Here is an 18001-nt window from a genome sequence, read left to right as displayed (position 1 = left end):
TTGGTGTCAGAGCGGTGCTGTGGGTCTTCATACACCAGGCACAGACCGAGCCACGAGCCAACCCCTCTCCCCTTTATGCCTGTATACAGGAAACACACCACAGGAAGCTGGGGAATTTGTCAGGAGTCATTAAGGAAGGAGGTGACAGTTCAAATGAACAGCTTTAGTGTTTACAATACCGTACTGAAAGCTAAAATGAATGTGTGTTTTTCTTCTAAACATGGAGCTGAGCGGGTAGTTAGGATGCAGGAGACATGTTTGACTGTGAATTCTTATAGAATCCCAGGCTGTATCGAAAGAGAGACGTCCTCTGTGGCATTTTCAAGACAATAAATGAAAAGTTTTCATTTTGCAATATCATCCCTTAGTTGACCAAGACTCTTTATGAGAAACCTTGGGGAATCTTTAATATCCATTAGATTTAGGAGCACAATTCATATTGACACGTCTCTGTCTCTGTGCAATTTTTCAAGACCGAATTTGTGAAACGCATAATCACAACATGAGGGCCTCTTATTTTAATATCAGTGGGTGTTATTATTAGAAAACCATTTCAAATTATATGTCACAAGGGAGCAAATATCATTTACAAATCACTAACGACTTGCAAACACTCCTGCAGCCGCCGGAGGAAGCTGAGGCTGGGCAGCATGTGCTAGCCACTCACCAATCAGGATCGAGATGGGTAGGAAGACGAAGAGCCGTGAAACCCAGTGACACCGAAACATATAAGGGGTTCGGTTATGACTCCCCGTCTCCTAAAAGTCAATCACTCAAACTCATTACTATGGTTACCTAATGGTTTCCCAGTGTGTTTATTCTGAATATGCAAATCAGACACTAAAATATATACAACGTGCTGAAATGATGTAGATTTTCATATAAATTATTTAGTGGGCATTATTATTATTATACACTTTGGATCTTCAAACTGCGCAGATCGAACTCACCTCAGGGCCGAACAGCCTATAATGAGTCATCAATAAAACATGTTTGTAATGTCAGGGAAGACACCATATAGTAGATCCATGATCTCCTTTTACATGAACTCACTCAGTCATTAGTTCAGTGTGGCGTGAATTCCAGTCTATGCAAAACGTGAAGGGCTGACGGAGGTGTCTAACACGACCTGACAGTTGTTACATGAAGCTGGTCTTTCACTCATGTTTATCATCAGAATAAAGCCAAAAAGCAAGTCAGTATAAAACCAGGGGACCTACAGTATATTCAGATATTCTAAAATGCATACATATTCATCAAGGTGTTATTGTTCCTGGATTCAACATTTGCTGAGTAGTGAGTCCTGTTCTTGGTACTGCTCCCTCAGATACGTCTTCTTGTCATGAATGTCATGCTGACACACTGATTTGTACTCGAAGTTACAGATTAACAGATATGATAAATTTTGTAGTTATCATGTTATTAATTCCACCTCAGTAAAAAAAAATCCTCTGTTAGTAAGTTTTTTTCTTAAGGAAAAGTTGTACCAACTGAATCTGTTTGGTTGGAAACATTGAAAAGTTTGGGAGATTATTATCAAGAACTTAGATGAAGAAAGGCATCGACCACAGGGAGGAAGCTGTCTTTATTGCCACCCAGACATACAGTAATAACTTAATGCAAATTGTAACTAGTTAAGCACAGCAAAATGATATGATACCATTGTCTCTGCCAGATTGGTATTATGTTAGCATGTGCAAAATAATTACATTTTCTTCCTGATACAATTACATTATTTGTTCTGGTTATATTATACACCAATAAAAGCAAACATCATATTAGGATTCATGGCACTTTTCGCATTGCATTATCAATATGTGGAAATAATTGTCTGCTGAGAGATTAAATTACATTATTGTGTATCTTTTTCATGCCTAATAAATAATGATGGATGGCTTTTATTTTCATCACCACCTGCAACCATTTTGTCTCCCTCCTGCATGTTAACAATGAAATAAGAAGTATGATAGAGAATACCACAAGCAATCTAAACCCGGAGGTGGCTCTTCGATGCTTCTCAGACTCTTAAGTTTTAGCATTTGTTCGTTGTGGAAAAACACCCCAAAAAGCGTATTATTTCTGTCTAATAAATTGAATCAGCTTGCCATCGTCACAACATGTGTCTGTATTCATTGATTCCTGTCTTGAATAGGAGCCAGACTTTGACATGGGTAGTTAATAAAATGTGTGGCTGTGACATGGGGAGGTCGTAAGTGTAGTTCAGCACACACCATTTCTTAATAAGCAATGATTAATACCTCTTTTTTTCCCCATGATCTTGTATATTCATAGCACAGAGACATACTTTCTGTATATCTGTGTTTATTTACAAGCCATGTCAGTAATTAGGATGTCTGTTACATTCCTTACAGCTGATAAATGTATTGACAATGTGTCCCAGTAAGCAGAGTGTAATTCTGCCGGTGAGTAATGGCATTGAAGCTGGCCTGACTGACAGTGGCAGACATTAAACAAGCTTTCTACAGATTGTTTCCCATCCTGGCAAATGCCTTAGATTATTATGTCCGCATACAGAGACATTTTTCTCATTTACAATTCTGTTTCAGTATAGTTTTTTTTATTTTTTATTCTTGCATAGCCTCAATTTTAATCAGTGAATTTGCACTTTGTGGCGATAAGAGAATTGATTAGCTACCAGTCTTCAGGAGGCTACATGTTTAATTGGGTTCTATTTTTTGCATCCACGTAGGCCTATCTTAATTGTCAATACTGCTCCCTCAAACTCCTGTTGCATTTGATGCATTTGTTGGCATGCTGTTATTGGAGATAAAACAAGGTAAGGACATTATAGTCCTGTTTAATTGGCATCAGAAGGAAAAATGCTGTTATAACTTCATAACTTCTTAAGTCATGCCTAGTGCACAGCTAGACGCAGACCATTGTAAAATTTACATTTTAATGAAATATTTGAATAAGTACTTCACAATTCACTCTACCAGGTCTCCCAGTTCTAAAACCAACATTTTCATGTTTGTGTTTTGAACTGGCAGCATCAGGGAAATTAGAATGCCAGTCATACGGATTAGAGAGGCATCAGTGTAAAGACATATACTGCCTTAATCAAGGTTCACTGCAGGTAAACACAAGGCATGACATGTTTAAATGATAGCCTTTTGGAGAGAGAAAGTATTACATTTAGGGGAAAATGAGAGGGAGACAGAAGGAGATTTTGGAATCATGGGCTCTGCCGGGGGTTCAGTTTAAATAAGAGTATTCTTAATATAATAATGCAATTATTTGAGATCAGGTTTAGTTAATAATGAAGTAATAATGTGGTAGGTAATAATGTTGATTAATCTGGTTCAATGGTTTGGATGCTGAATGTTTTTACAGGATGTGTTGTCTCCATGCAATTGTCTGTTTCTTAGTGCTCCTTTGTAACCAGGTTGCCCTCAGCAAATGGAATATTTCTCCTGAATGTTGACATCTAAATTCAAACACAATATTATCAATTAATTCATTGTGACATAAAGCAAGAGTGCGAACAGTAATTATTAATGTTGTTTTGCATCTCTTCAATTATTCAAACTCAAGAACAGTGCTTAAAGGGGCTACATGTAGAATTTCTGCATTGTAATATCAGAAAATGTCCATAATGTGTTCAGTAACAGTGGACTGACAGTGTTTCAAAACATTTGCTCACCAGAAATGAGGTAGGTGTATACAAAAGTGCATCATAACTTGCAGAAATGTTATTGGTTAACTAAAAGCTCACTTGCTTCTGTTGGCAAATGGTAAAGCAGGACCTTCCTGATCTTCCATCGACTTCACAAAAGCTACCCGATTATCTACTCTTAAACAGCTCATGTAATTTTCTGGTTGCTAAAATTTGACAGTTCACTCAATTTCTGTTGAGTTCACTCAATTTCAAGTGAGGGAAAAAAGCGGTGAATAGTGTAGGGAATAATTGTGACACAAATCACTTTTCAGTATTTTTAAATATCCAAAGTTTATTTTATTTATTTAGTTTGCTGGTCAACCAAAAGTGGCAAAATGCTGTGCTTTTAGGAAGATCCAATTCAATTCAAATAGGGAGTCATTGTGCCATCTATATCAATTTATACTTTTTATATATCCAACAATATGGTATTTATAGCTTTTATAATATGGTCAAATGTGTTCAAGTAGAAACGGAATGCTTCCATAACTTCCACACAAAGTGGGAGCAAATTGGGGATATAGTCTTTTATACTGACTGTTGAAACATGACAAAAGTGCATGTCAATAGAGTTAAGCTGCTTGTTTAGAAGCACTTTTTTCTTATTTGTTTCAGGAGTTTAGACAAAAAAGAAAACCAGTATATGTAATTAATAGCACATAATTAATAGCACATATAATAACACTGATTAGATTCAGATGCCAATTTACAGACCATTACCTGGCATTTAGGAAACATGTACATCTACTAAATACACGTATAAAACACACCCACCGTTCAATATAACACAGTTACACTTGAGCTCTGATGTTTTTAGCATGTCCATTTAAGAACCCACAACAGTTCGCCCTCCTCTATAATGATGTATAGCACCCAATTAGACGTCCATGGCAGAGTGCAGTGCTATTGTGTAACTGATGTGATAAGTACTTTCATTCTTTAATCAGCACTGCACTTTAACTTCATTTTTAATTGTTTGCACTGTCTTTGAAACGTAGATGTGGCTCCTAATGAGGTTTTTTTTTAAAAACTGTCATGATAAAGAACAGACATACCAGTGGAGTATGAATATGTGTAATGTTGGAACCAAGAGGAGGGGGGCTGCTGGTCATGCAGGAACAGCCTTGTTTAGACTTGGGAAGGGGGGCGTCCAGGCATGCCTTTTGAACAGCAGGTGGTAATTGAAACAAAACAAGGGCTGATTAGCCAGGCGTCTGGCAACTCATGATTCAAACAGCAGCGCTACAGAAAAGCCCAAACACAAGAGCCCTGGAATAAAGTGGTCATCATCTAATTAACAGAACATGTTTTAATTACAGAGTAAACCAAGCAGCGCAGTGTGTCAATTTAACTGATGTGGTAAGTGCCAGTTTACAATATCAGAAACAGACAAATAATTGGAATCTAATTACAGGCAGGTCTATTGCACATCAGCTCATCTTAATAAACACGTTTTTATATCAAACCATGAATAGCAAATACAGTAGGGCTGCTAATTGCCACACACAGAAATATTGGAAATTTGCCAGCATTGGCTATTTAAGTAAAGCTCTTGTGTGGATTGCTGTGGCTCTGCCACGCTTTAATTATAATGAAATGAAGAGCAGGAATCAAGTTGTGTTAGTGCAATCCAATAGAATTAAATAAATAGGGAGACCAGAAAATCTGCCCCTTGGTTTTCTCTGAAAGGTTTGCTTCTACCCCACCAATTTACGCGAGTACAGTAACGTAAGAATACACCAATGATGGTCAGATTCTTGTATAATACTACTTGTATAATACTATACAAGTAGTATTATATATATATAATAGGGTTTCATTTAATATTTCTTTTGAAATTAGATTTATACAATTATTGTTCATATTCTTGCAATAGGAGAATATGTGAATTTCCACAAGGGAGATAAACTTTGTGTTTATAAATGTAGTTTAGCAGCGAACTACGTACGTAGCTAGTACGTTTGTATTGTAATTACTGTTTTCATAGCCTATATATATCCTTTCAATGGAATAACGAACAGAGAAAACACTTTATAGATGTGTCAGGGTAATGGTGCAGCCGGACAGACAGAGCTTCAAAGGTTTATTCTTAGAAGTTGAAGAGATACCAGTTACATAGTTGTCGTTTTTTTAGCTAACCTTATAAAATGTGTGGTTCAAAATTCTCAATTTTATAGCCTATCCTGCCTATACGTTAGACCGGTTATACGCCATTCAGAGTAGGCATCTCCACGCCCCGTTGAGGGGGAAAACAATCCTGCAGCCCAAAATTACTACAATTGCGTAAACAAGACAAACCGGTTGGCTTAAATTAATAACGCTCGTTATACTTTTGTCATACCGTACTGCTATCACTGTCACCTACTCAACGTACTACAGACTGACCGGTTAAACACCGGCCGTGCGAACGTAGCTGGCTATGTCAGTTGAGCACGTTGCTATTATTAGCTTGCATACTAATTCCACTGCAGGAATAAAAAGTTAACTATTTCACTGGTAATTTGCTATCCGGAGACTCAAAAAGGTAGGAAGTTGTCCAGGTAGGACACCTCTGGCCATCGAGTGGGGTTATTGCACCAGTTTTGAGACTGCATGGACATGATTTAAGATGGACCAAATTTATATTGTATATGTGTCTTGCGCGTTCTGTGGCAGGCATAGTGAAATATATAAACTCCACATAATATTTTGGGTAATTTATAAACTAATTTAATTCTGGTGGTTCTCTATAATTAGTGTTGTTTAGTACTGCTATTTTACACGAATGTCTATGGCGAGTGTCGTTTGTTGTCCCCGAAAAAGGGGCAGGAATGTGTTGCGAGCCAAAGTTCCAGGATGTGCCGGTCTGGTGAATGGGTATAGCTAACCGAGCTCTCAAATGCTTTTCGTAGATTTTTCCCTGACTAGTTTGGCGCAAGACAGGAAAATATTATGGGTAGTTTACTACTAATACTAGCTAGCTAGATTTTGAAAGCGATGTCTATAATTGAGTTTCCAGAGAACCTTATCCAAATTTAAAATACTGAAAATCCTCGAAAAGACGCTTATCTATACATACGCCAACATAAACAAACTGTTGAGGAAGTACTCTATATATATAAAAAAATACTCTTGATTATAATTAACATTTGTTTATGTGGTGGAAGTCTTATAAATGGCCCATTTAATTTGCTGTGTTTAGATGCTTGATGATTGATAAATGGAGCCCACTTTCACAACATAGCAAAAGCCAACAGAGGGTATTGGACTTAGGCCTCTTATAGGAGAATAAACTTTAAACAATTTTTGCGAACTGAATAATCAAAAAACAATATAGCTTTAATGCTTTAGAATCAATGTTTTTTTTAAAATAATTAATCAAACAGACCAGAGACAGAATGAGCACATTAGAGCTGGAGTAGAAAATGAGTAATTTGTTTAGAGCGTAGCCTACGTAGAACCCCCTATATTGGCATGGCCAAATTGCAGCTTTGAAATATGTCTTCTTGTACCCAGTAACCATTTGATCAAGTTGTCAATAGTGATTATTAGTAAAATACAAATGTTAACTAGCATGTAATTTATAAGAATTTCTGAAATGTCAGTGGAAATATTAATATTTTCAGTTGGTTAGCAACGTGGCTAAAAAAAGGACCCCCATTATCCGCCACATTAGTATTTTGTTCAATAACATGTTATTTCCTTCTTTTTGTATTACAAATTACAGATAAGTGTCCTTTCAAGTGTTCCATAGAGAAAAGTTTTAGCTACATTTCATGGTGAAGAAAGTCATTACATCTGATCGCTTTGACATCATATGGTCTTTCGCGGAAGTCGAACTTTACGATTTGCAACTTGTCTAAAATGGTCGTGGGCTAGCTGAAAGGTTATCAATAGCAAAACGTACCGTTGTTTTCCAGTGCATTTCAATTTTGAGGATTTAGTTCTCCAACCATTAGAAACAGACGATAATAGGGGGACGTTAGCTAGAGCATTTAAACAGTTTGCCGAATCACTATTGCTGTTGAAATCTTGAGAGCTTTTTCTCATACTAATACAATTTTTAGTGCTTAGAGTGGGGAAATGTACGTTGCGCGCCCAAGTGGAGTGGTCATTGCTTTGACTGCAAGTTATGGAGCTCTTGGCTAACTTTCGTTGCGAAATGTCAGATAACTAAATGACTTTTGTCAGGTTAAGGCAAGTACACTATATAATCCGGAGGTTTGCATTTCATCAACAAAGATGTTAAGATTTTCCCAGGCAGTGCAATTAAGAAAAGAGCCATCCATCTTCATTTTAGTTGGAAACATCTGCTGGTGCAGCATCGAAAGCTGTCACGAAGCGTGCTTATTAAACAAGGCAAATGTTAGTTATTCGCTGTTATGGAAATGTTTTCTAGCCTTCCAGGAGGCATAACTTGTCATTTGATTCTTCCAAAATAATCCCAGCCATTGCAAGTACAATTTTTATTGGGTGATTCTACTATCCAAAATGCTCCTCTAATCGAGTTGAACGCTATGGTGCAATGATGTGTGGGCAGGTGCCTTCTGTTCAAATCCTGAAGGCCTACCTAGTTTGTCTACTCAGAGACCACAAAAAGATTCTGATTTAGATGTTTTATCTTTGTTATATACCTTCCTCCAACATAAACTGGAGACTTGCTAGGGAAGATCATTAAAATGACAACAACAAATATAAAATCAGTAAAAGTAATTGAATAATACAAAATGATAAAATATAAAAGATACATTTACATCAATCCAGCCCTGACGGTTCCCCACTGCCAAAATCTGATTTAAAACAATGAAATTAATAATTAGGTTGGTTTGCTTTGATACAGTGTTTTCTCACCACACCAGAGCAGATGCGTAATGATGGATGAGCATCACAACTTTGTTGGACTGAATGATTTTCTCTCACTTTCAGTTGTAGGCTATTTTAGCAACATGCTATTCAACCTTTGATGTAATCAGCATACTGTAAGACTATCAGGTTATTTGACACACACTAAATCATTGCACGTTTGTTTCTTGTTATATTTACATTGTTGTATGACATTGCAATAGCAGTTTCTTTGTGAAAATAATGTATGAGAGGATGCAGGGATGGAGTGTACACATGTTGATTTTGCAATAGAGTACCATTCTTTCTTTTAGATCAGTTCAGCACAAAAAAACAACAACCTTGGGATCGTCAGTCTCTTGAAGGCATACACTATATTACTGAAGATGCAACATGGAAATTTAGGGCCCCAAACGCTAGATAATATATGGCCTGCAAAAAGATTGGTCGTGATTTTATATTGTTTCTATTAAATCTTGTCTTTCAATGGCTTTAATTAATAATACACTTGTGACATTTATGAATAGGAGCAATACGCTAAGCGAGAAACAATTTATGTCAGCTAAAGCTTTTTAACGAATCAATGCAACTATTTGTAATTGCTTGTTTCACAAGATTAAAAGTGCTTAGACTTGATCTCTGTCTCCTGTTTTGTGGCCAACATGACCTGTGCTTCTGTCATAAAAAAGAAAGTCTTGGTCATCAGCATTAATTCCCATCAAGAAATCCATATCGCTAATATTTCCGGAATTTTAATGCATTTACAATTTATAGCTTATCAAATGCAGATACCTAAATTGCTGTTAGAAAAAGACAGTTTAACTGTCTTTTTAATGACAAGATTTAATGTTGAGGCTGAGATGCCAGTGGTAGTCATGTAAGTCCTACATAGGATGACACAGTTGAGACAGGATCTGTACAATCTAACCTGCACATAGGAAGAGAGAAATTACAACATTGTGTACAGATGCTGTACGTTTTAATAAAGTACAGGATAACGTGTCTATGAATAAATATGATCGAGTGGCCTTTTGTTGTCCCATCTTGGTTGACTCAGACAGATACAATTCCAGTGGTTTTCGTAACCAGATCCCTGCAATTTAAACCAAGTAACAAATGACTTCAGGAAACGCACATGAACAACCAGCATTTTATTGCATTTTCAGAATGCTCACGTCAGTTATGGAGACTGACCGTACAACAGAATAGTCCGCTTCAGCTAGACCAGGAATGATGAGGACACTACAGCGTGATCATGGCGGTGATGATCATTTAGTTCATGAACAGAAACCTACAGACTACCGCTTCAACAGAAAACGAACCTAGCTGCTGAAACAAAGCACCGTGACAGCTGCTCTGCTGTCCCTCCCTCAGTCCATCCCTCCCTCCCTCCCTCCATCCCTCGCTCCCTCTGCCAGAAGCATGGGTGGAGAGGGTGACGGTAAAACCCAGTGGTGAATGAGAGTGGGGTGGATGACTGATGGATTCGTGGCAAATTAGCATGGCCGCAAGTGTCTTGAGGGGGAAACTGATGCCGCCTACAAGGAGCACAGCAAGGTCAGAAGGTTACTCGATTCAGGTTGATATCTCACGGTTAACAATCATGTAACAAGTATGAGTTCAGTTTGATTCACATCTGACTTTTAACCTTTGTGCTCCACTTAAGATGGCTACCTGCTGTGCTTGGCTTTACATGTACTTATCATCAAAAAATTAACAAATTTCCAAACAGTTGAGATAAGAAATATAGATATTTAGAGGACAACTGAAAAGCGCTAGGCATTGTGCCTAATGGTAATGAACTGATGATGACGATGACATCTCTGGTGATATATGTATAAATGAATTGATTCCTCTGGAATAAAAACAAAGCATTTAACAAATATTTTTTTTTACATCTTGGCACTGCATATTTTCTTTTTTTTGTCCTATTTGTTTCATATAAAATATCATTGGATTGATACACTCATATATTATTACTGACCACTTAACCATTATTTCCCATCTCTGTGACCATGGAATTAGTCATGCAAGATACCTCTGTCTTGTAGAGGAAATATACCTGTCTGCCCTTTCTCTGAGCAGTCATTTTAACTATATAGCCACAGAAGGCAGAGGTCGGACCATCAAAAGGAAGTATCAAAAACAGCTTAACACAACGAAGAAAAAAATCTGTACAAAATGTCTAGGTCAATGATAACAGAGAAAAGTCTGTTTTTTCTATTTTACAGTTTAAAATCCAAAATCGGGGATAATCCCACACCCTGCCCTCACCCATCTCACACAGATGTCCGCATGTATGACTTTTTAAAGCAAGGATTACTAAGTAAAATACATTTGCAGCACAGTTTGCTATTCCAATACATACAGCAGTTCTTCATAGCTATTTTATAGTAAATACAAAGCAGTTGCGATAAAGCAAAATGGTAACACAAATGTATTTTGATCTTTGAAAGAAACAGGGAAAAAAAGTACAAGAAAAAGACAGAGCTATTAGACATGTGCTGTAAATAATGCCTACTGTTGTAAAGCCCACAAATAAAAACGACCGTGGAAAAGGGGATCAAATAAAGATTGGTGATTTCTGCATGACAAAAGGCCTGAGGTTTGGATTGGTTTTGCAAAAAGGATGTGAGACCCTCAAGATAAACAAGATCTAATTTAGTATTTTGATAATTTTTTTTGTTTGTTTAAAAAAAAGTTCTCTACAGTTTTAGACTACACATGCAAGACATACAACTAAGTGCAACTGAGTGAAATGTTTTTTCTTAATTGAATCATTCCCTATAGGTTTGACCTGAGGTATGCATACTAACGGGTTTTCTCATGCTGTTATCTTTAGTAATGTCAAGCTACACATGCTGAGAATGTTCTAATCTATCAGCTATTCCCTCTTTAGAATACCAAGCGAACCAGCAAAAGACTGGCTTTGGATGAGACCCAGTTGTTCTCACGATCCCAGTCTAGTCGTCACTGACCCATCCCTCAGCTGCCTGTGATTGGATATTAAATACATGTTCTGAAAACCACAGATTGCCCTTTTCATTAGTAATAGTAAATGCTTGGTGACATTTTAAAAGAACTGCCATAAAGTACCTTGTACCCAGCTTATTAGTTGAAAGGAGTGTTTTTTAATATAAAAAGTAATACGTTGACAGAAACTAAACACAATCATAAAGCCTTGCCATTGTTAACAAAAAACAGTAGAAGCCCGCCAAGATGGCAGGACTCACTAAAAAGTGGCATACAATCGTTGGAAAGGATACAAATTCATAAAGAATAAAAAACAAACAAAATATTTTATCATTGTGTGGTCCAGTTGAAGTATAGAATCCTTTTCACATTGTTCTCTGCAAAGCTCTCCTGTCTACTTGTAAATCCTCAAGGTTATTACCATGTCCTTTTATTCATCCAATATGTTGCACAATAACCTGCTGCTGATAGACAGTGATCCTCATTGGCCCAGAGACCATGCTTCCCTAATTTGGTCATAATGTTCGTCTGACACCTCTCTTTCAATTTTGGTCACTGCAAAGTCCCATAGCTACTGTACTCATGATGAGACCCCCTTTGGCTTTAAAGGTATTGACAGTCAAACTACTGGAGGAGCGTCCCTCTCTAACCAACGTGCCATTGGCTTAATACAGCTAAGAACTTTAGATGCTTTCGCATCCAATAGGAGAGATTGGAGGGTATTTGGCCTGGTCTGCTATTGCATGGAACAGAAAACATTGTATTTTTTTTGTTTTTGTTTTTACTTTGTAGTTTATCTTTGGTAGTCACAGAACAAGACATTAAACACGTCAACAACTAAAAACAAAAGTAAAACTAAAAAACAGAAATAATAATAAATAAAATAAAAATCAAAGTGGTTGCAGTCTTTAAAAAGTCATGTTTGTGAGTCTTTGTACGAGCCTATCCTGTTCCATATCTCATATCCAACTAAGAATCAAGCCCCTGGGTGCTGTGCCTCATAGCCCCCGGCCCCTGCACCTGTCCATTCGTGCCTTCATCCCTGCTCTGGACTGGTCATGGTTTTTGCCTGGGGCCATAACATGGCTGCCCAATACTGGGATCAGTTAATGATTAACTTTTATTGCCAAATTTGGGATTATTCCTAAATTAAGGACATTCGTCTTTTGATTTGATTTCGGTGATTGATAATAATATGTGTGAGAGACAACTGGTCATGCGCCTGTTTTTGTTGTTTTACTCTAGGGAATGCACACTGATATCGTCAAGCATGACCAAACAAAGACATGCTCCATCAACAATGACAGTTGTATTGAAGAATCACAATCAGTCGCTCTAAAGAATTATCTTTGTACTGCACACCTGACATTTCATTTTCTTTCTAAAAGTGGGTGCTTGCAAATGATCAGGAATTTGGCTGCAGCTAGCATGCACTGCCGCATAGGGCCGTTTTAAAACATAATTTCATGAGGACAAATCAGAAACGGCATGATTTCTCTGTCATTCATTCCCATCTTAAATTAAACTTCATTGACGCGTGGAGAGAGAGCCTTCATCGCGAGTAGTGCATCGCAGGTGGACTTCATGAGCTGGTGGATTAGGGGTTGGGATAGGGGTGAGGGGAGGGGCTTTGATGGGGGTGGCCTACATGTCAGCAAATGGGCATTCTGAAGAATGTGGAATAAATGACAGAAAAACACTACTTGGTATTTAACATTCCGCTTCATGTAAAAACATTTTTTTTCCTGTTCTTTTTTTTTTTGGGGGGGGGGGGGCACGAAAGGAAATAATAAACATTCATCATGTGCTGACCATACAGAATCTCCACAGTGTGGGAATGAGGTCTGATCAGTTAAAGAAACCATATGCAACGACAGCAGTGTACAATAACAAAGACACGTTAATATTTGAAACCCCTCACCCTTAGAACACACCAAAAACAACCCTCCCACCCCAGATGGAAGCAAACCAATGACGTCTCCAAGGCAGTGACAATGAACAGTAATTCCCCGCACACAGACACACACTTGCACAGTGTAAATTAAACGTCAGTCAATATCTCGAGTTTGCGGCCATGTGCGCGTGTGTTCGTGTGTGTGTGTGTGTGAGAGAGACAGCGAACCTCTCTTCAGTCTGTGCTCAGTGTGGTTCTTTAGGCTGTGTGCAGTCCATACTGGCTGCAGTGGGCAGGTCCATGCCCGTCCTGGATTTTAAGCCACTACGACGACCAAGAAGTCCGCAGTACCAAACATGTCCATCCAACGCATGTTGAGTAGAAATGACTTGTTTTCTTTTCTGTCTATTTTCGTTCTCTTAAACCAAAAGTAGATATAAATCAAAAACACTCCCAAGTGGGACGTATTCTCGTTCTTGTGTTATTCACTATGTATTTATTGGCACTAAAAGTCAATGGGAAACATTTTGCTAGCTGTCATCAGAGCGCTGAGACTGCAGTCTTGTGTCTGTCTTATCTGTGACGTCTCGCACGTGACTAGGGTTAGTTGTTCCTCTGGGAGGGTCCCCGAGGGGCCGGGCCTTCACAGCATGTCATCATGGCCCTGGTCGTCATCGTAATCTCTGTGGTGATCGAAATCTGGACTGTGGTTGGCGGTCGTCACCAGAGAGAGGGGGCCGTCGTGCTCCTCTGGGTCCAGCGGTTCCTCTTTAATATGATGCCTGTTCAGAAACACAAAATGGACAACGGAGTTTCCCGTTAGTCGAGCTGGTTAAAGCCACAACAGAGAATCCTACACAGTTATTGACTCGGAGGACAAAAAAAAAAAAGAAAAAGAAAGATGAACCTGAACGTATGAGCGCCTCCGATAACTTTCTGAGAGGTGCCTCGCTGGGCCTGTGCCTGTGTCTATGATCATTTCACATTTGTCTGAGGTATTCCAATCCCAGGACACCTGCAGCCTTTATTTTCACAGCAGCCGACAACGGGGTGTTCAGTTAGAATTGATAAATGAGGAAGATTAACGGCGGTCGACGGGGAGAGAGGAGAATGGACTCTGCGGCTGTTGTCAGCCTCCTGGTGGCGGTGGATCAGCGCCGCGCTGTGTGTGTCCCCCTCTTCCCGTTCGTTAACATGCACAACCTGCGAGGCTGGTCTCCCGGGGACGACCCCGAGCCGGCTTCTATCATTAATCAACTTCAAGCTAACACAGCGACTAGACACTGCCGTACATGCTTTAAACTCCGAAATTAATGCATATTTTCACCAAGTGTCAATAAGGGAAGAAAAGGGGCTGGCAGGAAGGCGCGAGAGCGGAGCAGGAAGGCACGCTCAACACAACACGGCGATAAGAAACAGAGCCCTTATGAGAATAATAACACTGTCAGTTGTAAACAAGGCGAAACATGAACCTCAGCCTACTGCCTGGGCAGAGGAGGCTCTAAAGAGATGAGATCTGCCAGCTTTCTCATTACAGAAACGCAGCAGGAGTAACGGAAAATCAGCAGGAGTAAAGCGCATGGGAAGGAGGCCCGACTGGAGGGAGGGGGTGCGCGAGAGCAGCTGCAGGATATTTCCGATTCTGACCTGTGGTGCCAACATCGCGCTGTGTGGTGTTAGTGTGGCGCTGCTACCAGACGTGGAGCCCGTGTTGAAGAGTGAGCCGGGCCGCACGCCGTCCCATGTCACCTCAGCCTCAATTGTTTTATTTACCCACAAACGTTTCGTGCGATACTCAGTCGTTCCGATGGAGATGTTTTCTATGCTAATGAGCCGACACTGTTGGGTGAGATTATAAAACAAGGGGAAAAAGTAAAGTCAGCTTTTTTCATCGGTTTCAGATCAAAGTAACTCCACAAGTCAAATTGCCTCAGGTCTCAATCCCTAGCTGCGGGGCAAACATGAAATTGTTATTATTATGCTATTGAACTGCATGCTGATTCCACACTCTGCTTGTAATTAGCTGGCAGTGTCTGGATACCTGATTATAGTCTGGCTGTAAAAGAGAACAGCCCTGGTTTCCTCTCTGTGTTAAAAGCCTAACTGTCTAACACCATGCAGTGCAGTGAGCTAGGCATCTGGCAAACACATGTGAATCCTGGGCCAGTGCGTGGCCGTCTGCCTCTACACCAGGTGACAACCTGGGAGACATGGGGTTCAGCAGCTTCATCTCCCAATAAAAAGCATCCCATTGGTGAAACCGCGGCAATGGTTCAGATATTGATTCTAAATGGTTGTGGTTAGGATTACGTTTTAAGAAAGGCTTACACATTTCGTCAGGTCTGAATGTAATCTGGTACCTGTGGACGTGGCTGGGACAAGGACGTTGTGTGTCTTGCTCACGTGAGGTGTGCATTTGGGAGAGCAGAGCGATAGAGGGTGCCTTTACCGTTTCACAGAAGATAGAAGAAACACGGCTTTGTTGCGAAAGCGACGGAGTTGAATGCTCTGATGCATTCTGTGCTCACACAAAGCCTCTACATACAGTAATTGTGAAAACGCTCTGAATATGGGCTTTATCAGCCTGAAGATAAAGCAAGGGAGCAGGACACAGGCAGCCTGTGGGGCCAAGCACACCCATCCTGTCTCTGCCTTTCCTGTTCCAGAGCCAAGCCCACAGCTATGTTCACACTGATTAGGGATGGCACTTTTCTCCATTTTGCCACAAGCTCCTCACTGCACCTTTTTTGTTTTCAGGCACATTTTCCCTCTAACTCAGATGTATTTTACGGGGCCATCCCTAAATCTAGCAGAGCTGCACATCAGTGGTCTGCCCCACATCTGGAAACTATGCTGCCTGGCCTGTATTATTTTAGGCTTCAGACAACTTAAGATACACTCCTATACAACAAGTGAATGGGGAACTGCGGTTTCCAGACCGACCGCAGCTTTCCTACACAGGCATCTTGGACTGTTTCTTCTAGACTAATTCTCCTTCTTTTGTTTTTCTTTTGACGGCTCCGAGAGTTCTGAACGTGTTGCACTTGAACTCATGAATCAGCAGGGAGAAGACAGCAACTCTGCGACTTCACGTTCTGGCATTTTGTAAATATTTTAACAAATCGAAGGCGTGATTATGGCAGTCTGGACAAATTTTTTTACATTAATAAAGGAACGTTTATAAACTCTGTGTTGAAATAACAGATGGCTCCAGCCTTTTCTCCCCGGCCTTGCCTGGCTTTGGAATCGTCCAGAAGGTGGAGTTTCCTTTTTCAGGGAGGGCTGCACCCACAGTCTTGGCCTTGACCCTTCATTCAACCACTCCAATATCATCCTCTCTTTATTTACTCAGAGTCATTTTTAGCATTGTTCATTTCATAACATTTATAATTAATATCAAATTCTAACGCATCTGGGTGGCTTATTCAAATGTTGTACCAAAATCCATTGTATTTGGGATCTGTTTGAATCGGCGCGGGCCAGCTGAAAAGCTTTCCTTCCTCCAGTCAGTTTTTAAACAGATACTGTTGATAGTAAGGAGCCACTCACATAGCTGGCAAGGGAGAGCGTCCTAGACTGCTGTCACTGCCGTTGCTGTTTCCATGGTCCATTGCTCCGTTCATCTCCTCTCGGATGGCGTTCGCCAGGGAGTTGAGGGTGGGACTTCCAATGGAAGCAGTAGTGTATAGAGGTATGTTGTTTTCTGCCATTGAAGCCTGAAAAGCATGCATAGTGTTAAAACAATGAGTCGGAAGACAACTGTCAGCACTTCTCAGCCCGTCCCATCACCCCTGCCTCCAACACAAAGACGGATGGCAGGGAGTAGGTGGAGACAGTGTTGTGTTTATTATTTCCTGACTTTATTATTCCTCGCACTGAAAGGGGTAAAAGTTAAAGCGGTGGACGCCCTGAGAGCCACTATGAGTATTTACCTGGAATGCCGCAGAGAGAGCCGGTCCATAGCCCAAACTGGTCTGGATGTTTTTCACTAAGGCTGGACTTCTGCAGACAACAACTTCAGTTTAGAAAAGGCTCTTGATTTATTTAATAAAATTCATGTGGTTGTGTCGCATATCAGAACAGAGTCATTTCTTTGTGTGGGAGACAAAACAAGTTGATGGAAGCAGGTTTTCTAAAACAGTGATGTATGAAGGAAGAGCTGAACACAGAGGCATGATGGGAACACAAGCGGCAGAGCATGCGGGACACGGGCGGGTGGGGGTTGGGGGTGCAGGCTGGGGGTAGGAAGCGGGACGGGCCAGGCGGAAGTGCTTACTGTACGAGCAGCTCATCAAAGTTCTCGTCGGCGGCGTATTTCCGCGGGCGGCCTCGCTGTACGTGACGGCCGCGTTTAAACTCCTCGTCATCAACGGTCCAAAATGACCCAAACTCATCTTCTACTCTCACAAAGCACTTATGGAGGGAAAGGTTGGTGCGAACGGCACCCTGGAGGGGGGGGAGGGGGGGACGACACCGCAGGGCAGCCAGACGCATTGACCACGACAGCAGACAGACACAGACAGAGGGTCAGACAGACACATAGACGGACAGACCAACACCAGTCACAGGGGGGGAGGGGGTGAGAAGGGGAGGGGGAGGGTCAAAATGAAGCCAATATGGGTTATGGTGCGACA

General features: G+C 40.3%; 1 protein-coding gene across 14 annotated transcripts in view; it reads right to left on the bottom strand.

The window, feature by feature from the left end:
* Positions 1-10417: 10417 nt before the first annotated feature.
* Positions 10418-18001, bottom strand: part of foxp1b (forkhead box P1b) — a 181200-nt gene continuing 173616 nt past the window's right edge. For 9 of the 14 annotated variants that reach the window (XM_029114146.2, XM_029114153.2, XM_029114148.2 and 6 more), the window contains 4 exons: positions 17644-17813; positions 17300-17369; positions 16917-17083; positions 10418-14149 (listed from right to left, as the gene is read on the bottom strand). In XM_029114146.2, the coding sequence (XP_028969979.2) occupies positions 14011-14149; positions 16917-17083; positions 17300-17369; positions 17644-17813 (546 nt within the window). In that variant the 3' untranslated portion in view covers positions 10418-14010. The remainder of the gene's footprint in view (positions 14150-16916; positions 17084-17299; positions 17370-17643; positions 17814-18001) is intronic. The other 5 variants (XM_029114155.2, XM_020055507.3, XM_029114154.2 and 2 more) reach the window with 3 other exon arrangements.

Source organism: Esox lucius, chromosome 17 (assembly GCF_011004845.1).
Source record: "Esox lucius isolate fEsoLuc1 chromosome 17, fEsoLuc1.pri, whole genome shotgun sequence".
In the NCBI taxonomy this organism is placed as follows: Eukaryota; Metazoa; Chordata; class Actinopteri; order Esociformes; family Esocidae; genus Esox; species Esox lucius.
The sequence above is the reverse complement of the archived record's forward strand: the minus strand, read 5'-3'. Positions and strand labels throughout refer to the sequence as shown.